Below are 25,388 nucleotides of genomic sequence, written 5' to 3'. Positions count from 1 at the left end.
CCCCTTTTGGGAGCCCCATTGGCATCCAGTGTGAACCCAGCCTAATGCCCCGTACACACAATCGGAAATTCCGACAAGAAATTTTTTTCTGATGGAATGTTGGCTCAAACTTGTCTTGCATACACACAGTCACACAAATCTTGTCTGAAATTCCGACCGTCAAGAACGTGGTAACATATAAGACGTAGGACGAGCCGAGACCAATGAAGGTTCAATAGGCAGTTTGGCTCTTCTGCTTGATTCTGAGCATGCATGTTTTTTTTGCGCGTCAGAATACAGACAAGCGGAATTTCCGACAAGAACTTTTTCCTTTGAAAAATGGTTGTGTGTGGGCTTTAACGACGGGGGAAAAAACGCACATGCTCATAAGCAAGTTATGAGAAGGGAAATTTGCATAATCAGCCTAAAGGGTTGCGCCATTTGAATGGAACTTCCCCTTTATAGGGCCGTCGTACGTGTTGTACGTCACCGCGCTTTGCTCGAGCATTTCTTTTCACAATCGTGTGTATGCAAGGCAGGCTTGACAAGAATCACGTTGAGAAAAACTTTGTTTTTTTTCCATGACATTAAAAACGGTCGTGTGTACGCGGCATTACAGCTTGGGGGGGGGGGGGGGGAGTAGGGCGCTGCCTCTCAATGCAGGTTTGGCTCTGAGAGCCTATTAAACGGGTGTCAATATGAGCCCTATAGGTTGCCAGTTCAGCTTCAGACTTTACCTGGGAGCGTGTGAGGTATGCCTGCCAGTTCAGCTTCGGATCTTGAATCGCATCCAGCGCCATGTTACAGATTCCTGTGGCCATTTCTTGCTTTCCCAGGAAATGAAACATTTTCGCCAGTCGGTTTAGTGTCAGCGGATCACCTTTGCCTATTTCTATAGCCTGTGTGAGACAAGGAGTGATGTCAATTATTTACACACTGATAGGAAGAAACCATACCTCCCAACATTTTGAGATGGGAATGAGGGACACCTACTAACAAACGTATGTAGGCATAGGACACACACCCTGTCACACCCCCTTAACCATTTATGCCCCGGACCATTTTGTTGCTAAATGCCCAGGCCAGGTTTTGCGATTCGGCACTGCGTCGCTTTAACAGACAATTGCGTGGTCGTGCGACGTGGCTCCCAAACAAAATTGGCGTCCTTTTTTCCCCACAAATAGAGCTTTCTTTTGGTGGTATTTGATCACCTCTGCGGTTTTTATTTTTTGCGCTATAAACAAAAATAGAGTGACAATTTTGAACAAAATTCAATATTTTTTACTTTTTGCTGTAATAAATATCCCCCAAAAACATATATAAAACATTTTTTTCCTCAGTTTAGGCCGATACGTATTCTTCTACCTATTTTTGGTAAAAAAAAAATTGCAATCAGCGTTTATCGATTGGTTTGCGCAAAATTTATAGCGTTTACAAAATAGGGGATAGTTTTATTGCATTTTTATTAATTTTTTTTTTTTTTTTACTACTAATGGCGGTGATCAGCGATTTTTTTCGTGACTGCCACATTATGGCGGACACTTCAGACAATTTTGACACATTTTTGGGACCATTGTCATTTTCACAGCAAAAAATGCATTTAAATTGCATTGTTTATTGTGAAAATGACAGTTGCAGTTTGGGAGTTAACCACAGGGGGCGCTGTAGGAGTTAGGGTTCACCTAGTGTGTGTTTACAATTGTAGGGGGGTGTGGCTGTAGGACTGACGTCATCGATCGAGTCTCCCTATAAAAGGGATCACTCGATCGATACGCCGCCACAGTGAAGCACGGGGAAGCCAGGTTTACATACGGCTCTCCCCGTTCTTCAGCTCTGGGGAGCGATTGTGAGGGGGCGGCTAGAAACGAATAGCCGCGCCCTCGTCCCGGATCGCTCCCCGCGGGTTACCGACCACCGCTTTTTCCCGGGGGGGGGGGGGGGGGGATCAGACCAAAATGAGGGGGAAAGAGGGACAAATCAGGGACAGTCCCTCGAAATCAGGGACAGTTGGAATCTATGAGAAACAATGAACTACCTAGAGTGCTCAACAGCGACTTGGTAGTTCATTGAGAACTACAAGCCGACAGCTGAAAAGGCTGTCAGTACTTGTAGTTCTCTTGTTCACAGAACTTTGTGAATACATGACATACATAGCCAGGTGGGTGGAACACCACGCGGCCAAGTTTTTTTTTAAGTTGTGACAGCAAGCAGGGGGAGAAGATCTCCTGCTCGCTGTCACAACAGGGGGTCAGGGGCTGCGTGTTACACCCTGAATAAACGGTGAACTTATCCTTTATAAGAGAGTAGAGATTCAATTACTGACTTTGTGAAAACATATTAGAGATTGGGGCTTCATAGCTATTCGAAGTATGTAAAATACTAATAATGCATGCGAGACTTTATATGTTGGCAATTAAAGGGGAATACCACCTTTTGCAAAAAAAAAAAAAAAGCATCCATTCTGCAAAAAAAAAAGTGGTATTTGTTATTTTGTTTTGCATTTTAGCCTACAAAGCATTGCAACCACCATCAGTGGCTCATGGGTGCAATGCCATGGCTATTCCTTCATCTCCTTGCCAGTACAAAGGTGTCAATTACAGGGCTGGAGGAAGTATCAATGGATCACAAGTGCAGTCATTTTATGCCATGTACACACGGTTGGAATTTCCAATGGAAAAAGTCAGATGGAATTTTTTCATTGGGTATTCCGACCGTGTGTATGCCCCATTGGACGTTTTCTGTCGGAAACTCAGACGGACTTAGAAAGAGAACATGCTCTCTATTTCAGGGTTTCTCAACTCCAGTCCTCGAGGCGCCCCAACAGGTCATGTTTTCAGGCTTTCCATTTTTTTGCACAGGTGATTTGATCAGTTTCACTGCCTTAGTAATTACCACAGCCATTTCATCTCAGGGAAATCCTGAAAACATGACCTGTTGGGGCGCCTCGAGGACTGGAGTTGAGAAACACTGCTCTATTTTTCCGACGGAAACATTTTCTATCGGAAATTCCATTCGTCTGTATGGAATATGGAATTCCGACGGAGAAAAAAAACAGGCATGCTCGGAAACAATTCGACTCATGCTCGGAAGCATTGAACTTCATTGTTCTAGGCTAGTCGTAGTGTTGTACGTCACTGCATTTTTGACGGTCGGAATTTGGTGTGTCCGTGTGTATACAAGACAGCTTGCGCGGAATCCGTGTGTACGCGGCATAACTCCACTTTTGCTCCTTTGAGAACAACAGTGTTACTACGGGCGCAGATGGGACTTGTAGTTTTTTCATTTACAACTTCCTGTGTATAAATGTCACAGCTGTGGTGAGAAGAACACCACAATCCTGTAAATATGTTTGTGGGTGGGGTCACACTTAAACACTTTGAAGTGGTTGTAAACCCTGTACTACCACTTTTACCTACAGGTAAGCTGATAATAAGGCCTATAATAAGGCTTACCTTTAGGTACCGTAAATATCTTCTAAACTTGCACCGTTTAGGAGATATTCACTGAATGTGCCGACATCATAGGCACATGCGCACTTACCCATTTGTAAATGATGACATTTAAAGTCCTACATACACCATTAGTATTTTACGTGCTTCTTATTTTTAGCTAGGGTACTGCTTTTACTTCTACTTGCTTTACTAAAGGGTCAGTTCATCCAAAAAATGTATTTTACTTCTAGCTTTGTGGGCTGCCAAATCCCAACCTAGCAGCATTGGGGTCTTTGGTTCAAATCCCAACCTAGCAGCATTAGGGTCTTTGGTTCAAATCCCAACCTAGCAGCATTGGGGTCTTTGGTTCAAATCCCAACCTAGCAGCATTGGGGTCTTTGGTTCAAATCCCAACCTAGCAGCATTGGGGTCTTTGGTTCAAATCCCAACCTAGCAGCATTGGGGTCTTTGGTTCAAATCCCAACCTAGCAGCATTGGGGTCTTTGGTTCAAATCCCAACCTAGCAGCATTAGGGTCTTTGGTTCAAATCCCAACCAAGCAGCATTAGGGTCTTTGGTTCAAATCCCAACCTAGCAGCATTTGGGTCTTTGGTTCAAATCCCAACCTAGCAGCATTGGGGTCTTTGGTTCAAATCCCAACCAAGCAGCATTAGGGTCTTTGGTTCAAATCCCAACCTAGCAGCATTGGGGTCTTTGGTTCAAATCCCAACCTAGCAGCATTGGGGTCATTGGTTCAAATTCCAACCTAGCAGAATAAGGGTCTTTGGTTCAAATCCCAACCTAGCAGCATTGGGGTCTTTGGTTCAAATCCCAACCTAGCAGCATTGGGGTCTTTGGTTCAAATCCCAACCTAGCAGCATTGGGGTCTTTGGTTCAAATCCCAACCTAGCAGCATTGGGGTCTTTGGTTCAAATCCCAACCTAGCAGCATTAGGGTCTTTGGTTCAAATCCCAACCAAGCAGCATTAGGGTCTTTGGTTCAAATCCCAACCTAGCAGCATTTGGGTCTTTGGTTCAAATCCCAACCTAGCAGCATTTGGGTCTTTGGTTCAAATCCCAACCTAGCAGCATTGGGGTCTTTGGTTCAAATCCCAACCTAGCAGCATTGGGGTCATTGGTTCAAATCCCAAACTTGCAGCATTGGGGTCTTTGGTTCAAATCCCAACCTAGCAGCATTGGGGTCTTTGATTCAAATCCCAACCTAGCAGCATTGGGGTCATTGGTTCAAATCCCAACCTAGCAGCATTAGGGTCATTGGTTCAAATTCCAACCTAGCAGAATAAGGGTCTTTGGTTCAAATCCCAACCTAGCAGCATTGGGGTCATTGGTTCAAATCCCAACCTAGCAGCATTAGGGTCAATGGCCTGGATTCAGAAACGCGATACGACGTCGTATCTCCGGATACGCCGTCATATCTCTGAGTGCGGGCCGTCGTATCTATGCGACTGATTCAGAGAATCAGTTACGCATAGATTTCCCTAAGATCCGACTGGCGTAAGTGTCTTAGGCTGCATATTTACGATGGCCGCTAGTGGCGCTTCCGTATAGTTACGCGAGGAATATGCTAATTGGTTATTTACGCCGATTCAGAAACGTACGTCCGGCTGGCGCATTTTTTTACGTTGTTTACGTTAGGCTTTTTCCGGCGTAAAGTTACCACTGCTATATGAGGCGTAGCTAATGTTAAGTATAGACGTCGTTCCCGCGCGGACTTTTGAAAATTTTACGTCGTTTGCGAATACTGCTGTATGTAAGTTACGTTCACGTCTAAAGTAATGACGACTTGCGGCGTAATTTCGAACATGCGCACTGTGATTTTTTCACGAACAGCGCATGCGCCGTTTTCGTAAAATACGTGGGGTCATAGTGAATTTACATAAAACACGCCCACATCATCCCCATTTGAATTAGGCGAGCTTACGTCGCCACACATACGTTACGCCGCCGTAACTAAGGGCGCAAGTTCTTTCTGCATACGGAACTTGCGCCCTAAGTTACGTCGGCGTACCGTATCTGACATACGTTACGCCGCGCCGGCAGATACTGCAATGTATCTGAATCCGGCCCATTGGTTCAAATCCCAACCTAGCAGCATTAGGGTCTTTGGTTCAAATCCAAACCTAGCAGCATTAGGGTCTTTGGTTCAAATCCCAACCTAGCAGCATTAGGGTCTTTGGTTCAAATCCCAATCTAGCAGCATTAGGGTCTTTGGTTCGAATCCCAACCATGACATGTTCTACCTGTGGCTGTGTGGATTTTCTCCCACAGTCCAAAAACATGGATCCTGTCTAAATTGGCCCAAGTATATGTATGAATGTGAGTCATGCAGGCTATAGACAGTGCAAATTTCTTTCCTGCAACCACTGGTTACAGGAATAAAATGTGCACAATTCCCCCATCAATGCGGACAGGTGAATCCCCCCTGCTGGGTCATTGTGTTCTCGTGAGAGAAGACCGTGATTATTGCTAGCAGCTATAGCAGCCGCTAGTGACAATCGCAAGCAAATCCGATATGCTGGTTGTACCCAAGTTTATCTATTGATCGATCGGCTTGGTACATTCAGCCTGCTTATACATGGTTTGAGTCTCGGCTGCTTCCTGCTAAACCGGCTGAGATTTAAACCGTCTATGACTGGCCTTAGGGACCTAGAGCTCCTCGAGGGCAGGAACTGATGTGAATGTACAATTAATATGTAAATTGACGGCGCTATACAAGTACCTATAATAAATATATTAATTATACAATGAGGAGAATGGGGAACCTTATAATAGCCACAGGGTGAGCAGACCCAGGAACAGAAAAGTACAGAGATCTCGTAAAACAAAATCTGAGACATCTAAGAAGCTCTCGAGTGGTTCAGCTGTCCACTATCTACAAAAAACTAAAATACAGTTTGGATGGACTGGCACTTGGTGGTAAGTGTTGGGGAGGGGCGTTTGGCAGGTAAAGGGCTAATTTTGGGGGTTCAGGGGGTACGGTATAGCCTGGAATTCCACTTTTAGAAAATTGCTTGACCTTCTGTCTTTGCAAACCAAACTGAGCTAAAAGAACAACATTTTTTTTAGAAAAGCACATTGACCAAACCTTGCTGAAGCAGTCCAGTGGGTCAGTTCCTGAAAATCCGTAGTCATGGATTCCCATCGGCGTGGTGGAAAATGTTTGTTGTTTTTCCAGCATCATCCCGATGTAGCACCAGGACAAAGCTAAACAAGAATTACAACAATGTGTAAAAAAACATGTGACAAATGACAACTCATTGCACCTTCATAGTGTCACTGACATACACATTGTAAAATGAATGAGCAGCAGGTTTCGTACATGTATGGAGAAGCACACAAAGGTTTCTTCACAAGTATTAATATTTTTGGCATCCTAACACAACAACAAGCCATTTTTTGATGGTGATCCATTCTAAAAGCAAATGGAGATCTTTAGGTCATATATGGGTTGCATGCTGGAAAATATTTATCTACATAGTTAATAAGGTTAAAAGGACTTATGACTATCAAGATCATCTTATGCCCTACATGGGCAAAGCACTGGTTCATTTTGAAGATCTAATGCCGCGTACAGACAGTCGTTTTTTTGTGATGAAAAAAAACGACATTCTTGAAACTTCATTTTAAAAAACGACGTTGCCTACACACCATCGTTTTTTCAAAATGCTCTAGCAAAGCGCGGTTACGTTCAGCACTCTTTTCCATTGAAGCTCGCTTCATAACTTGCTTCTGAGCATGCGCGGGTTTAAAAACGTCGTTTTAAACGTCGTTTTAGCTACACACGGTGATTTTTTATGACACAAAAAACGACATAAAAAATTGAAGCATGCGCAAATTTTTTTTTCGTCGTTTTTCAGAAGACATAAAACAACGTTTTCCCCACACATGGTCATTTTAAATGACGTTTTTAAAAACAACGTTTTTTTTTCCATCACAAAAAACGACCGTCTGTACGCGGTAAGGGTCATTCATACTAGCTGTGCTCTCGGAAGAGTGATAAAAAATTAGGGGCTAAAATTGCGGCTGAAGCATATGTACACCTCCAGTTACTGCCTCTGAAGCCAAGGGGTAGCTATTAGGGGTGGGGATGGGCAGTAAAAAAGTGTGGCTTGGCCGTGGGATTTTACTGCTCCCCAACTGTAATGCACACGGTCGTTTTTCGGCATGAAAAAAAAATGACATTTTTAAAAACGTCATTTAAAATGATCGTGTGTGGGCTTCACATCGTTTTTCAGCTTCTGAAAAACGTCAACATTTTTTTTGAACATGCTGCATTTTTTTATGTCGTTTTTTAAAATGTCGTTTTTCGGGTTGTAAAAAAGGATCGTGTGTGGGCTAAAACGACGTTTTAAACCGGCGCATGCCCAGAAGCGAGTTATGAGACGGGAGCGCTCGTTCTGGTAAAACTACCATTCATAATGGAGTAAGCACATTCATCACGCTGTAACAGACAAAAAAAGCGCGAATCGTCTTTTACTAACACGGAATCAGCTAAAAGCAGCACAAAGGCGAATAGAACTTCCCCTTTAGAGTGCCGTCGTACGTGTTGTACGTCACCGCGCTTTGTTGATCATTTTTCAAAAACGATGGTGTGTGGGCAACGTCGTTTTTAATGATGAAGTTGGAAAAACTTTGTTTTTTGGACATGCTGAAAAACAACCGTGTGTACGCGGCATTAGTGTGAACAAACCCCTTTAGTTGTAATAGGCATTGGTAAAGATCAACACCAGGGATGAGGGATAAGCTTGGGTTTGGTTCGGTTGAACCTGGAAAGAAGTTGGCAGTGCTAGCCTAATCCACTGTGGCTAGGACATAAGAGCAAGGATACTTGTGATATCCTTGACCTATAGCCACATGGCCATATTAGGTCCACACCAACCCAATTTTTTTGAGTTTTAGATAGAATAGGGAAGAGTTATAACTTCTCTCAACTTTTTAACGGCTGTATGTGTTCCCATTAAGCCCCGTACACACGATCAGACCTTTGTCCGACCAAAATCACATCGGAATTCCAATGGAATTCCATCGGAGTAAAAGAGAACATCTTCTCTATCTAAACTCTGATGGAATTCATTGAAATTCATTTGCGTATCCGCCGCAGAGACCACTTTTATCTGAAAGAGGACCGCCAGCTCTTGAAGAGGGTACCGAGGTTACGGTAGCTAGCTGCTAACATAACAACGGTATTCCTCTTCAAAGTAGCGACATATAACGACGGCGGGCGGTCCCCAAAGTGGTTGATAAAACACAGAGACAGATTATGTTAACATGTGAAAGTGGGTTAAGAACCACTTTAAAGCGGAGTTCCACCCAAAAGTGAAACTTCCGCTTAATCCACTCCTTGCCCCCTTACATGCCACATTTGGCATGCAATTTTTTTTGGGGGGGGGGGAGTGGGGGCTTCAGGAGGAGTGGGACTTCCTGTCCCACTTCCTCCTTCCGCCGAGGGGCTGCTAAGGCGAATAGTCTAATCGCCTTTCTGCAGCCCCTCCCTATAGGCGATCGCCTGGGACACGTGACAGGTTCCAGGCGATCGTCTGTCCGATTGAATGGCGCCGCTCGCGCATGCGCAGTGACGCTCGCGCATGCGCAGTGGGTGCCCCGCCGTGAAGCCGAAAGCTGTCACGGCCGGGTGCCCACACTTGGAATGAAGACGCCGGCCAGAGAGGGGGGGGGGGGAGAGGAGCGGAGCCCCGGCCGGCGCGTCGCTGGAACGTGGAGCAGGTGAGTGTATGTTTATTAAAAGCCAGCAGCTACACTTTTTGTAGCTGCTGACTTTTAATAAACATAAAAAATGACTGGAACACCCCTTTAAGAAGAGATCAACTACATCAGGGATATGCAATTAGCGGGCCTCCAGCTGTTGCAAAACTACAAGTCCCATCATGCTTCTGGGTGTCATGCTTGTGGCTGCCCAAGTCTTGCTTTGCCTCATGGGACTTGTAGTTCTGCAACAGCTGAAGGTCTGCTAATTGCATATCCCTGCACTAGATAATATACATAGGAATAATGAAAGAAAGAATTCATCCGACCTCCAAGAGCCCAATGTTACATAACAAAAGGTTCTATATAAACAGAAACCTGCCGCTGACATAACAGATACATTGTCTATTGTAAAGAAGACAAAGACACACTTACCTCTGTAATGACTATGGGAGGACTTCACAGCTTCACGGAGCAACATCAATGTCTTGTTAAAAAATAACAGTCGGCTCTGTTCAGGTTCTTCTTTTTTCATGAAGATTTCATCTAACCTAAAAATACAAATACTGTATTATAAAAACACAAATACTGCAAAATAATGAACTATGTTGGGTATCAAATTACTGAGTTGATATTGGTAAGTTTTATCAATAAGCACTAATATGAGCATTGCTTGCTCCTGAAGCCTTTAAATACTGTTAGGTAGATTCAGTAAGAGTTAGGCCGGAGTATCAGTAGATAAGCCGACCTAACTCAGAATCTACGCCGACTTATGTTTAAGCGTATGCTCAAACAGAGATACGCTTAAACATATCTAAGATACGACCGCTTGCGCCGTCCTATCTTAGATTGCAATATTTTGGATGGCCGCTAGGTGGCGCTTCCATTGCGGTCGCGTAGAATATGTAAATGAGGAGATGCGCCGATTCACGAACGTATGCCCGGCCGACGCAGTACTTTTACGCCGTTTACGTAAGAGATAGGCCGCGTAAAGTTAGAGCTAGGCCCTATTGGAATAGTAATGTCAAGTATGGCCGCCGTTCCCGCGTCGAAATTCAAATTTTTTACGTCGTTTGCGTAAGTCGTCCGTGAATCGGGATTTACGTCGTTTACGTCCACGTCAAAATCAATAGGCCCGTGCGGCGTACTTAGCCGCAATGCACACTGGGAAATGTAGGCGCCCGGCGCATGCGCAGTAAAAGAAAACGTAAGGTCAAGCCTTATTAACATAAAACACGCCCCCCTCAAACATATTTGAATTAGGCGCCCTTACGCCCGCCGCTTTAGGCTACGCCGCCGTAACTTAGCAGGCAAGTACATTGTGAATCATGTACTTGCCTCGCAAACTTACGGCGGCGTAGCTTAAATTCCTTAAGCTAAGCCGACGCAAATGTACCTGAATCTACCTATGTGTGACTGCACCAATCTCCTCCATGAAATGTCCATGATTACAGTACACTAGGGGTTGGGTAGGTAAACATCGCATTAACCTGTCCCATTCGGGTATTAAGGCTTCACACTTGTACATTCTGTTGCAGTGCATTACCGCATTCACCTTAAAGCCCAGATAAGCTTTTTGTGTAAATTAGCTAAATAAATTCCAGGTGCATCAATGCAAGTGGTGTGTGGCATCCTATGGTTTGTTTTTTTAGAAAGTCTTCATAGCCTGTGTAGAAGAGCATCTCATTTGTGAATATATTGCAGAAATGTCCTTTGATCTTTGTGTGAAAGCAGTGGTCTCTCTGCAGAAGTCCCACATTCTCCCTTTTGAGTTCTGAAATGCTCCCTGCCGATTGGAAATTGCTAGCTGTGACTCAGTGGGGGTCATGTTGAACCTCTGCAGAGAGACCACTTCCTCCAGAGAGAGAGCCACTGTCTTTCTCTACAGCATGCTATCAGGAAACACATCTTTGTACGTCTTTCTTTGATTATCTGGAATGTATTTAGCGGATTTTAAATAAACGTTTTGTTTGGCTTATTGTGTTCAATTTTGCATGTTAACATGTGTAGTGTTAGGGCAGCCTATTTATTTAGAATGGGCTGTCAAAGTATGGCAGTGAAAGAACTTTACAGTGCATGTGCACCACAATGCATGGCATGTAAGTAGCTTGTAGACTACTGTACAGGGCTGCTGATAGGGGGGACCACCAGCCCTCCTGTAGGGGGCCCCGGCACACAGAGGGGCCCGGACAGCAGGAGGATCGGTGAAGAACAATGCCCTCCGTGTCTCTCACCCAGGTTCGTCATGTAGGCTGTATGGGGCCCCATGATTCCCAACAGCGGCCCTGCTACTGTACATGTGTGTTGGGGTAACATTACGGTACCATTCTAAATGAATGACACTGCAACACACCATACAATGTACTGCGTGTCAGGCCTCGTACACACGACCAAGGAACTCGTCGTAAATGAAACATCGTTTTCCTCGACGAGTTCCTTGTCAGGCTTGTCGAGAAACTTGACAAGCTTTCTTTGCGTACACACGGTCAAGACCAAATCTCGTCGTTCTCAAACGCGGTGACGTTCAACACGTACGACGGCACTATAAAGGGAAAGTTCGATTCCACTGGCGCCACCCTTGGGGCTGCTTTTGCTAATCTCATGTTACTGTGTGTTAAGTAAAAGTTTGGTGAGAGACGATTCGCACTTTTCAGTCTGTTACGGCGTGACGAATGTGCTATCTCCATTACAAACTCTACTTTTACCAAAGGCACGCTCCCATCTCATACTTTATTCTGAGCATGCGCGGGTTTCTAAGCATACACACGAACGTGTTTCTCGTCGTAAACCAGCCCGACAAGGAACACGATGAGAAAATTGAAACTCCCGTTAAGGAAAAAGAGAACTTGTTCTCTTTTTTTCTCGTCGAGTTCCACGACACTTTTCTCGACGAAAAACATACACACGACCGTTTTCCTCTGCAAAAAAGCTCTGCCACCAAGTTTCTTGATGGATTCTGTCGAGGAAAACGGTCTGGTGTACGAGGCCTTACTGTAATGTGCGGTAAAAATTTGCTATTTCCTATAGGTGTAAAGTCAGAATCACGCACTGAAAACTTCTTTCTTTCTGAACAAGGAGCCCCAAAATCGGAGATGCCTTCTATGCATGTACTTCTAGCCAACGGGGCTTTTTTTCTGCGGGAACGCTAAGGAACGCAGTTCTGGCACCTTCAACACTGAATGTATGTAATGGCAAGGGGTGGTGGGGTGTGCTGGAGGTTCTATTGTTGCCGGGGGATCTGTTTTTCCAGGGGAGGTCTATTGTTGCTCGGAGAGATATATTGTTGAGTGACGGGGGGTCTACTGTTGTTTTCTGCAGGAGGGGTCTATTGATGCTGGCTGGTGGGGGATCCATTGTTGTTGGTGGGGTCTATTGTTACTTGGGGGGGTATATGCTGTGGAATTTATTATTTCTGGGGGTGGGGGGTATATTGTTGCTGAGGGGATGTATTTTTGCTGGGGGTTGTAGCTGGGAGAGATCTACTGTTGAGGGCTGGCTGCTGGGGAGTTAATTGATGCTGGCTGTTGATCTGTTGTTGGAGTAGTATTTTGCAGCTGCGGTCTTTTGTTGTTGGGGGAGATCTGTCGTTGCTGGGGGGAGGGGTCTATTTAACTGTTTTTCTTGTTATCATTAACAAATTCCATACAAATTGCTTATTTTTTTTTTTTTTTTCCTCACAGGGACTCAATAAAGAATTAAATATTGAATTAACACTTAATATGATTAGGGAAGAGGGTTTGGGGTTTTTTTTTTTTTCCTCCACGAGTGGATTTGAAGGGGAAAACTGTTAATTAATTCCCCCCCCCTTAAAAAATAAATAAATAATGTATTTGTTTAATATAATGTGAATTGTGTATATGTTTTAAAAAAATTTGAAATAAAAATAAATTGAAACTACAAATTGCTTAGCACCACAAAATGATACTTGGTTCTGTATTCTCTAAGGGCTAGGTAGGGGGTGGACCAAGGGGACCATGCTCAGAGGTGGGTAGGGGCGGAGCCAGGGGACCATGCTCAGAGGTGGGTAGGGGGTGGAGCCAGGGGACCATGCTCAGAGGTGGGTAGGGGGGGGGGGACCAGGGGACCATGCTCAGAGATGGGTAGGGGGGTCGAGCCAGGGGACCATGCTCAGAGGTGGGTAAGAGATGGAGCCAGGGGACCGTGTTCAGAGATGGGTAGGGGGTGGAGCCAGGGGACCATGCTCAGAGGTGGGTAGGGGGTGGAGCCAGGGGACCGTGTTCAGAGATGGGTAAGGGATGGAGCCAGGGGACCGTGTTCAGAGATGGGTAGGGGGTGGAGACAAGGGGTGACTTGGAAGATGGGAGGAGTTCCTGCACCTATTTTCTGAGAAAAAAGCCTTGCTTCTCGCACTAAATTAAGAGATCCCCCCCAGCAAAATGCTGGCCACAAAGACCTGGCATATTGGTTGTTGCCGACTATGGAATACCAGGCCCTCCAAAATGACTCCATAAGGTACCCTTGCTCAATATCCTGGCATCTTTTTACAACCCAAGATCTTTATGTCTGCTATGGAACCAACCCACCTCACCAAAATGAGGTTACCATACTTGGAAGTGACTTACCGCATACAGAGAGAGGCCATTGTGAAATACCAGCTCCTTTCCTCTTCCAATGAGATCTAGAAAATAAATAGCAAATGCAATGTTCAAATATTTGTTTTGGGTTCGTAAATGAAAGTGTATTATATTTATTTTATTAACATGAGAAAAGGATTTATTAAAGCAGTGATTTATTCGTTTGATTTCCATCACTGAAGCTTATAGGAACGACATTTAGCATCTCTTACTAGGATCAATACAACACACTCATGCTGGGACCTCCTCCTTTACACAGGACATTTTTATTGTTTTACTGGCAGGACCTGGCTTAGTATATTGTGACCGTGGGGTTGATTTACCAAGGAAAATAGACTGTTCACTTTGCAAGTTCTGCAATTTTTTTTCCCAGAGCTTATGAATGAGGTGAAGCTCTGCAGACTTCCATCATCGAATCATGTGCAGGCCAAAATGCTTTTTTTTTTTTTGTACAGTATTTTTATTGCACTTAGTTGAGTTTTCTTGGCAAAGTGAAATGTCACCACATTCACCAAGCTCTGGGGCAAATTCATTTTTAAAAGTGCAACTGACTTTGTAGAGTTACCAGTAAAAACAGTTTTTAGTCCTGACTCTTAAACTGGCTAGCGTTTGGGCCCAATAACATCGTTGGCACGCTTGAGGACAGCCACAAAGGCCTGCAGACAGTAACAGGGCTATAGGGGCGCCAGACCAAGTGCAATATTAAAATCGTGGTCTGATGAAGAAGCAGTAGTTTCTAAATGCATTTGGACACAGGCTGTGTCAAGATGTAACCAGGATGCCGTAGACAGCGTGAAACGCAAGATAGCGCCAGGCTGGACGTGACGTCACAGGAAGGGAGTTTGTGAGAGGAATGGTAATGCATTTAGAAACTACTGCTTCTTCATCAGAACACAATTTTAATACTGCACTTAGTCTGGCGCCCCTATAGCCCTGTTACTGCCTGCAGGCCTTTGTGACTGTCCTCAAGCGCGCCAACGGTGTTATTGGGCCCAAACGCTAGCCAGTTTAGGAGTCAGGACTAAAAACAGTTTTTCTTAGTTAAGAGGCACCTCTCAGTGAGCGCTACACCCTACCCTATCCATTTTATTAGAGTGTACTCTAACCTAGTTGTAGTGATATTATTCATATTGTAGTTGACACTGTTTATTGCGGATTCGCTTGTTGATTCCCATTTAGTGGTAGAGAACCTGATGCCAAGTTGCTTTGGTATAGCCATTACTTTGTCTTACTTGGCAGACTTTTTATGTGCTGTGTGCTCACTTATGTTCAACCTTCCATTCATCCGTATATTGAGTTCATCTACCACTGAATGGTCTTGTGTGTTTATTTTTTCTGCTAGTAACCCACAGCCAGGTTAAAGGTATATATACTCATGCTTGTAATGGTTTTCCTCCAATCAGGTGTGTCAGAGATGCTGAGGTTGTTCTTGAAGTTGGGGGTGCAGAATGGAAAACCCACAATTACCAAGGGGGCTCCTTTGAAGGGAGAACCAGTAGTGTATTTAGGCCTGACTAAACTCGTGCACCCCCTAATTTACATATGACCCACCCCTTCCTGTCAAGGCCACACCCCTTTCTAAGACCCGCCCTGACATTTTGCGAGTGGGGACACTAGTTCGGAGGGCCTGGGGAGGGCAATGGATTTGCTTAATTTGCATATATTTCCTTTTACTTCATGTTTGGCTATGGGGCATGAAGTGAAGGGAAATCTCTACAATTGGACAGGGATGGTAAAAAATAAACTGACAGGGGCTATAACCCTCCCTTACTCTATCCAAAATGAAAAAAAAGGGTTGCCTATACTGTAGTTCTACTAAGCACAAATTTCTGATAATTTTATGGAGAGGACTAGGAAGATATAACCATGCCAATGGTGCAGCAGAAAACATTTAGGGCCAGATTCACAAAAGAGATACGCCGTCGTATCTCTGTGATCCGCCCGTCGTAACTATGCGGGTGATTCATAGAATCAGTTACGCATAGATAGCCCTAAGATCCGATAGGTGCAATCGAATTACACCGTCGGATCTTAGGATGCAATTCTAGGCCGGCCGCTAGGTGGCGATTCCATAGTGGTCGGCGTAGAATATGCAAATAACTAGTTACGGCGATTCACGAACGTCCTTGTTACCCGTCGCTCTAACTTTACGTCGTTTCCGTCGAGATACGCCGCGTAAAACTAGGGCTGCCCTCTAGGTCGACTGACCAATGTTAAGTATGGCCGTCGTTCCCGCGTCAAAATTTAAAAAATCACGTCGTTTGCGTAAGTCGTCTGTGAATGGCGCTGGACGCCATTTACGTTAACATCTAAACAAATGACGTCCGTGCGACATCATTTAGCGCAATGCACGTCGGGTAATTTTCCCGACGGAGCATGCGCAGTACGCTCGGCGCGGGAACGTGCCTAATTTAAATGGTGCCCGCCCCATTTGAATTAGGCGGGCTTGCGCCGAGCGGATTTACGTTACACCGCCGCAAGTTTACAGGTAAGAGCTTTGTGAATCAGGCACTTACGCTGTAAACTTGCGGCGGTGTAATGTAAATCAGATACGTTACGCTGCCGCGGAGGAACGTAAATGTACCTGAATCTGGCCCATACTGTAGAACAGTGAGAAAGGTTTGTGGTCCAGGATGTTAGGATAATCAAAATTAAAAGCAGCAATATCCCCCCCCCCCCCCCCACACACACACAGTTGCGGAATGCCGGCCGCCTGCACACCGGAAGCAGTGCGGCCGCTTTATGGGGGCGCTAAACTAATTTGCCTCTCAGCCCAGTCCGCCCCATAAGACTGGCGCTACACTAACAGTGTAGCACAAGCCAGCGGGGACTCTTTCCGTGCTGCCCCCCTGCAAAGTGCTGCCCTAGGCCTGGGTCTTGTTGACCTAGGCCAGGATACAGCGCTGGGTAGCACTACAGGTAAAGGCCCGGATTCAATACACAATAGTGTATCTATTGGCGGGCGCAACGTATCTCGTATCGAAAATTTGACGCTGGCCCGACGTCCATACTTAACATAGGATACGCCTCATATAGCAGGGGTAACTTTAGGCCAGAAAAAGCCTAACGTAAACGACGTAAAAAAATGCGCAGGGCGGACGTACGTTTCTGAATCGGAGTATCTACCTAATTTGCATATTCCTTGCGTAAATCTACGGAAGCACCATCTAGCGGCCAGCGTAAATATGCAGCCTAAGATACGACGGTGTAAGACACTTATGCCAGTCGGATCTTAGGGAAATCTATGCGTAACTGATTCTATGAATCAGTCGCATAGATACGACCCCGCAACTCAGAGTTACCACAGCGTATCCGGAGATACGCCGTCGGAACTGCTATCTGAATCGGGGCCAAAATGTTTAGGTTGGGTTACAAACGGATAGATATTACTCTAGTGTTCACCAAATGTGAAGTATATTGTAAAAACAAAGACCCATGACAGCAAGAGACATGGCTTTTCAGCAGAGGCGTTGCTAGGGGGGTGCGGGGGGTGCGGTCCGCACCCGGGTGACACCCGCTAGAGGGGAAGGGGGGGGGATTGACACCATATTTTACCGCACCAGGTGACACCAACCCTAGTGACGCCACTGCTTTTCAGGCCCCCAGACAGCGAGGCTTTGATCCTGATATAACAGCTCTTCAAACCCTCATGGATGGAGATTCATATCCACGTGGCTCTGTATTCACTTATATAATACAACTGAATCCACAGACAGGTGTACTGTTTGCCTAAGGACGCACCTTAATTCAACCGTCTACACACACCAGGAATTATGAATATAATTATATAACAGTGATTTTATGGATGCTGAAATAAAATGGAAAAATAAATATGGATGACACTTGCTGGTTCAGCGACTTCAACAATTTGTCAGAATAAATTAAACTCTCGTAAGCTCAACAGATAGAAAAATACACGCCTTAATTCCAGGGATGCAATTGTTCACTGAGCAAATATGTCACACCTGATTTTATATGGCCGTCTCCCGCTCCTCCCAAAAACAGAGACTGCAGCTTGTTCTTACCTAAGATATACTAAGGGCTGTAAAGTGTACCTGTCACATGCAAGACATGCTGCCATTTTGTAAGCTGATCAAGCTGCAGCAATGTTACCATAGTTCCCAACTGTCCTTTATTTGAAGGGACAGTCCACCCTTTGGAACCAAATCTCTCCATCCTCTTAAATTTTCATTTTGTTGGGTCTAATGTATAGATCGGTATGAAAAAACAATTGCACCAAGTATTTTACCTTCAAATGGTTATTTACAAATGCTAAAAATAAGGTAAAGTAGCAGTGAGAATAGCACGAGAGAGTTTATATTCTATGCTTGTCAAATCAACGTTTTTTCTTTGCACATACTGTATATATATTAACTAGGTCTTGGGGCTCTTTCACACGGGCGGCCCGTTCAGGTCCGCCTGCCAGTTTTTTAGGCGGACCTGAACAGGCGCTCGTGCTCCTCTATGGAGCCGCGGATGTCATCGGTGACATGCCCGCTGACATCCGACCTGCTCCGATCCGCCAAAGTGTGACGGAGGAAAAACCTATTTTTCTTCCGTCTGGCGGATCGGATCGGGTGAACACGGACAGACGGTCCGTGTTCATCCGATCCCCCCATAGGGGAGAGTGGAGAAAAGACAGGGCGGTCCCTGCACACAGGGCCAGATTAAGAACATTATGGGCCTGGTGCTGAGAATTTTGGTGGGGCCTTTTAGGCTGCATTCACACCTCCGCGACAAGTAACGCCGCGTACGCGGCGTATTTTGCCGCGAATAGTGTAACATTTTTTTTACAAATCCTTCCTATTGCTTTGTATGGCCGAACGCCAATGCCGCCTGAAAAAAAGGGTCCGGGACTTTTTTTAATGCCGCAGGTGTACGGTGTCTATGAGATGTGAACCATCTCATAGACAGCAATGGGAATTCTCCCCTCCAGCGGCACGAGCGGCCGGCGTTGGGCGTTTTGTCGCGGAGGTGTGAATGGGGTGTAATAAATAATAAATAAATGCGTGGGAATGACATGAACGCAGCCCAGCCAAGGCAAGTGACCAAAGGCACAGAACCCAGAAGGAAGACCGGGTGAAGATGGAAGTGTCCAGGCCCCGCCTGATTCATCGCAGCACTGGAGGGCTCAGTCTGAAAATTGAAGTGTACACTAATGTGCTAATATGCTGTGCATACTTGTACGTTGTGGCATAACCTACCCCAGGGCCTCTAAAAAGTAGTAATGTCAGGAAAGTTTACTACCGCTTTAATATCACAGGATCCCAGGAGCCTCTCATGGGGCCCCTACTGACCCAGTGGACGGTGGCCCTTGGGCAGTGCCTAAGTGCACAGTTGCCAACATTTAAAAAATATTTTCAGGGCCACTTTTTTTATATAAGTGCTATATTTAGAGTAGCTGAGATCCCCTATGTTCCTCTATACATCATAGTAGTAATCACAAAATTAAATGAGTACTAATAATGGGGCAGAACAAATATGAGAACTGATATTTCCTTTAGTTGAACTAACAAAAGTGTGTCCATTCTAGAGCTGGTAACATTGAGGATATTCAGTATAATTTTAAAGAACTGTTTTTGTGGGTAAGCGACATAGGGGAGGAGTATGGACGGTATATAAGTGGGAAGTATGTGCAGGTGAGGGAGAGGAATGTGGAGGGTCTAACAGTGGGCACTATGTACAGGAGAGGAGTACAAAGGGTACGGAAAAAAGCACTATGTACAGGAGAGGAGTGTGAAGGGTATGACAATGGGCAGTATGTACAGGAAGAGTGAGGGGGTATGACAGAGGGTAGTACGTACCAGAGAGAAGTGTGGAGGGTATGATGGGGCAGTATGTACAGGAGAGGAGTGTGGAGGGTATGACAGTGGGCAGTATGTACAGGAGAGGAATGTAGACGGTATGATAGTGGGCTCTATGTATAGGAGAGGAGTGTGGAGGGTATGACAGTGAACACTATGTATAGGAGAGGAGTGTGGAGGGTATGACAGTGGGCACTATGTATAGGAGAGGAGTGTGGAGGGTATGACAGTGAGCAGTATGTACAGGAGAGGAGTGTGGAGGGTGCGACAGTGGGCACTAAGTACAGGAGAGAAGTTTATGACAGCAGGCACTATGTACAGGAGAGGAGTGTGAAGGGTATGACAGTGGGCGCTATGTATAGGAGAGGAGTGTGGAGGGTATGACAGTGGGCACTATGTACAGGAGAGGAGTGTGTAGGGTATGACAGTGGGTACTATGTATAGGAGAGAAGTGTGGAGAGTATGACAGTGGGCACTATGTACAGGAGAGGAGTGTGGAGAGTATGACAGTGAGCACTATGTACAGGAGTGGAAGGATATTTAGGGACTGAGTAGTGGTTAGGCGGGTCATACATGGATTGAAATTACGCCAATTATGCAGAGACCAGCCATAGTCAATCTATGTATGGGCTAGCTGGTTTTACACAAGTCAATCTATTAATCAACTTGAGTACAACCAGCCTGTTTTTTTTTCTTAAAACAATCAGTGCTGCCAGCTAAAGTTAGCAACTCTGATCATTGTACGCACTGGCAGAACACAATAACACTGCAGGAGTGATTCCCCCATCCACAGGTCAGCAGGTGAGAGGGTGTGTGGGGACAGGCTGGGGAGAGATACTAGTCAGTGGCTGGGTAGGCACTGGTAGTATCAGAGCCAGATACACACAGGTTACATACGCCACGATCGTTAGAGCGAGAACAATAATTCTAGTACTAGACCTCCTCTGTAACTCTAAACATGTAACCTAAAAAAAATGTAAAGCATTGCTTAGGATACCAAAAAAAATTGTGCTAACTTAACTAACTAACTGTTTTTTTAATGAATGAAACATTTTTTTCCAAAAAAACATGTTTGAAAAATTGCTGCGCACATACCATGCTAGAGCTGCACAATTAATCGTTAAAAAAATCGTGATCTCGATTCAACCCCCCTGACGATCTTCAATGCAGAGTTTGCTGATTCTTTCATATAAGTGGAGACACTTTCAGCTGTCAAAAGAAAATATCTGGGCAGTCTGCCAAGTTTTTAACAGGAAACATTGTAACTGACACTTCCTTCTTAGATCAAAGGGATACACTTCTGTGTGTAATGAACAAATCTGGGCAGTCTGCGAAGTTTGTAAACAAAATGAAACATTGTAACTAACTAACATTGTAACTAAATGTAACCACTTAAAGTCCAACACTTGTTTCTTAAGTTAGAAAGCAATATTATTTGCTAGAAAATTACTTGGAACCGACAAACATTATATATATTTTAGCAGAGACTCTAGGGAATACAATGGCTATTGCTGCAATATTTTATGTCACACTGCATTTGCCCACTTCAATGAATAATAAAAAACATAAAAACAAAACAGTGAAGTTAGCCCGTTTTTTTTGTTTTAATGTGAAAGATGATGTTACACCGCAACAATCGTGAGAGAATCGCGATCTATCTTCTAAGCAAAAAAATTGCAATTCTCATTTTAGCCAGAATCGTGCAGCTCTACACCCTGCAACATAAAAAGTGCAAAGACCACCATAGAGTCATTTTCTAGCAAAAAACAAATGATGATTTTTACATGTAGTAGAGAAGTGTCAGAATTGGCCTGGGTGGCAAGGGGTTAATTACCATGAGTAATATGCAAATAATTATTATAAGCCCTGTGATCCTATCAGTCTGCTGTAGTGTGTCAGCTTGTATTTATATTGGCCGCTCTGAATGTAGCTTCTGACAGGCTGTGCAAGCAGGCCCGTATCTCCGGAACCATAAATGATAGCCGTCCCATATTTTAATCAGTTGTGGGGTAGCTCTTCCCATGCCTACCCCCAAATGTGGGGTTTCTGTGACCTCTGGTCATCGAGCTACAACACCCCAAATTCGATCTTAGAAAAAAAAAATTCTTAAAAAAAAAAAAAAATTTTTTTTTTTTTTTTTGGGCAAATGGGCCTATCTTGAGAAAGGGGCCTGGAGCTGCAGCTCCATCAGCCCCATTGTTAATCCGGCCCTGCCTGCACAGTGTGCGGGGACCGCCCTGTCATCCGCCGACTCAGCGGGGATCAACGGAGCGATCCCCGCCGAGCAAGCGGAGGTTCACGGGGCGGATCATTACTGATCCGCCCTGTGTGAAAGGGGCCTTAGGCTCCATTCACACTTGTGCGACTTGTCATGCAACTTTGGACAACAAAGTTGCATGACAAGTCTTTCCCTATGATACCCATTCATCTCATCCCTTTAAACCCGAACACATAGTAATTACACAGGTTCTGAGGATAATTTAATGTTGATAAGGCACCACCTTAATCAGCCAACCTGTGTAATTAATATGTGTTCGGTTTTAAAGGGATGAGGTGGCAACCCTATTCATATATGCGTGACATATAGCCAGTTTTAGAGAGAGTTACGCTGAACTCTGAATCTGCGCCGCTGTAAATTTAAGTGTATTCTCAAATTCAGATACACTTAAATCTAGCTAAGATACGACCGCCTGCGCCGTCGTATCTTAGCTGTCTATTTAGGCCGTCCGCTAGGGGCGTGTACGCTGATTTACGTCTAGAATGCGTAAATCAGCGAGATACGCCTATTCACGAACGTACGCTTGCCCGTCGCAGTAAAGATACGCCGTTTACGCAAGGCGTTTTCAGGCCTAAAGATATTCCACCAAAAAGATGGCGCAGCCAATGTTAGGTATGGACGTCGGAACCGCGACGAATTTTCTAATTTTTGCCTAAGTCGTCCGTGAATGGGGCTGGGCGTAATTTACGTTCACGTCGAAACCAATAAGTCTTTGCGGCGTAATTTGGAGCATGCGCACTGGGATATGTCCACGGACGGCATATGCGCCGTTCGTTAAAAACGTCAATCACGTCGGGTCACGATTCATTAGCATAAAACACGCCCACCTCTTCACAATTTGAATTAGGCGCGCTTAGGCCGGCACATTTACGCTACGCCGCCGTAACTTAGGACGCAAGTGCTTTGTGAATACAGCACTTGCCTCTCTAACTTCCGGCGGCGTAGCGTATATGATATACGCTACGCCTGCCTAACGTTAGGCAGGTCTACCTGAATCCAGCTAATAGACTTCAATGTTAACCCTCAGAAGTTGCATTAAAGTCATACCTGAATATTATACAATGCAACTTGTGTGCAACAGTTGTCCATTATCACTGGTCAAAACCAAAGTCATATCCAATTTGCACCCATTCAAAGTTACACCCATCCACAGCGCAATTTTGAAGTCGTTCAAGTGTAAATAGAGCCTTAAAGTGATATTAAAGTCTTGTTTTTTATTTTTAAAAAACAAAACAGTAATTTTGCACAGAGCAGCCCGTATTTTCCTCTTCTCGGGTCCCACGTTGGCACTTTTGCCCGTCCCTCTTGCCGAGTGCCCCCACAAAAAGCAGTTTGGAGACCACGGATATAGACCATGCAATTGCTAGAGAGCCCAGCAGACAGGACACCGTTTGTCAGCGTTATCACTAGGGATGAGCTCTGGCGTGTTCGCGCAGTCCACGTGCAGAGCCCGCCAGGAAGTCGGCGCTGCGCTAATCACAGGCAGGTAGATATTGTCCCGATGCGTGGCTGCAGAGACCGGGAATTGTCTCACTGCCTGTGATTAGCGCAGCGCCGTGCCGACTTCCTGGCGGGCTTTGCACGTGGAGTGTGCGAACACACCGGAGCTCATCCCTAGTTATCACTTTCATATAATTTTGAATAAAAAGAATGTATGTGAAGTTGTTCAAGTCACATTAAATGGCCAGTCCATCCAAAATGAATATTTCATTTCTAGGTACATTTTGGTCGAGTGAGTTGCCTTCCAACTTAATTTTTCTCCTGAAGTCTGTTGGCAAGATGTCCCTGCCATAAAGGAATATGTGAACCTTACTTCAGTTAGAATACTCTTTGTAGCTGAATTCATAGGGCCAGATTCACATAGATTTAGAAAGGCGCAGCGTATCAGAGATACGCTACGCCGCCGTATCTTACCTGGCTTTAAGTCGAATCCAGGAAGATTTCGCACCGTAAGTTACGGCGGCGTAGTGTATCTCTCGGCGCGTAATTCAAATCGGCGGGTAGGGGGGGTGATTCATTTAAATGAAGCGCGTCCCCGCGCCGATTGAACTGCGCATGCTCCGTTTTGAAATTTCCCGCCATGCTTTGTGCGAAATGACGTCGCAACAACGTCATTTTTTGAACTTCGACGTGACTTACGTCCATCCCTATTCACGGACGACTTGCGCAAAATTTTTTTCAAATTTCGACGCGGGAACGACGGCCATACTTTAACACACAACGTTTAGCTGCGATTTCGTTGCATGCAGTTTGGTGCGAATAAAAAAAATAGAATTGAATGCGTCCAGGTGCGATTTAGCGCAGCTATATGCACTTAACCGCTGGTAATCGCAGTCTTTTGTGTCAACTGCGGATAGCAGCGTGAGAAAAAAAAAAAAAAAGAACAGGAAGCACATCATAATCAAAAATAAATAAAAAGGGTTGCTATGGAAATGACTACTGCAGCTAAACGCGGCCGCATGTAATCGCACGTAATCGGAATGTACAATGCAGCTAATCGCAGTGCCCAGAGCCTTGAATTTCACTGAAAAAGTACATGCTTTAATTGCGGGAAACTGCCATCCGTCTGAAAGGGGCCTAAAGGGACCGATGTACAGCTACAGTATTTCGCGGGATCTTGCCGACCTGCCGCAGTATAATGACGGCGGCTGGACGGCAAGTGGTTAAGCTTACAGTGACACTAAACTCTGGTTTAAAAAAAAAGGAAATTCTATCCAAGTGTGTATTCTTAACTGATAAAAGTACTTTATATTGCTCTCACCCCCCTCCATTTCTCCACATTCCTTTTTTTTTTGCTGCTGTGATCAAACATCCTGTTACTGGGTGGCTACATTCGATCTCCATGGCCCCTCTGTATGTAGGAACTCCCGAGATGGACTCTGGACTATGTACTATAGGATTAGTAGTTTGCATAGAGCAGTTCACGTGATCACATCTAACATACACACTGCTCATTCCACACAAATGGAAGGGAGGGGAAGAAGGAAATATGAGTGTCTGCTGTACACATAGCCATGTACTATGGGCCAGATTCTCGTAGAACTCCGGCGGCGTAACGTATCGTGTTTACGTTACACCGCCGCAAGTTTATAGCGTAAGTGCCTGATTCTAAAAACACTTACCTGTAAACTTGCGGCGGTGTAACGTAAAGCCGTCCGGCGCAAGCCCGCCCAATTCAAATGGGCGTGTACCATTTAAATTAGGCGCGCACCCGCGCCGGACGTTCTGCGCATTCTCCGTTCACAATTTTCCCGACGTGCTTTGCATGAAATTACGGCGGCCCGACGTGTTTGTGAATCGCAACGTGCGTAACGTACTTACGCCGAAAAAAAAAAAATTCAAATTAGACGCGGGAACGACGGCCATACTTTAACATGGGCTGTGTAAAGTTAAGGCATGAAAAAACATGACTAACTTTGCGACGGGAAAAAAAAACTTGCGACGACGTAACGATCGCCGTAACTGCTAATTTGCATACCCGACGCAGGAAAACGACACGAACTCCAACCATCGGCGGCCGAAGTATTGCATCCTAAGATCCGACGGTGTAAGTCAATTACCGTATTAATCGCGGTATAA

The 25,388-nt window shown here is 45.0% G+C and overlaps 1 protein-coding gene across 1 annotated transcript in view; it reads right to left on the bottom strand.

The window, feature by feature from the left end:
• The window catches only part of TTC22 (tetratricopeptide repeat domain 22), a 43,952-nt gene that overhangs the window by 6,455 nt on the left and 12,109 nt on the right, over positions 1-25,388 (bottom strand). Inside the window, exons 2-5 of the mRNA XM_040360411.1 lie at positions 13,716-13,771; positions 9,568-9,683; positions 6,515-6,633; positions 717-878 (exon numbers count right to left, since the gene is read on the bottom strand). Of these exons, the coding sequence (XP_040216345.1) occupies positions 717-878; positions 6,515-6,633; positions 9,568-9,683; positions 13,716-13,771 (453 nt within the window). The remainder of the gene's footprint in view (positions 1-716; positions 879-6,514; positions 6,634-9,567; positions 9,684-13,715; positions 13,772-25,388) is intronic.

This window comes from Rana temporaria, chromosome 7 (genome assembly GCF_905171775.1).
Source record: "Rana temporaria chromosome 7, aRanTem1.1, whole genome shotgun sequence".
NCBI lineage: Eukaryota > Metazoa > Chordata > Amphibia > Anura > Ranidae > Rana > Rana temporaria.
This window is presented reverse-complemented; position numbering and strand designations above follow the sequence as displayed.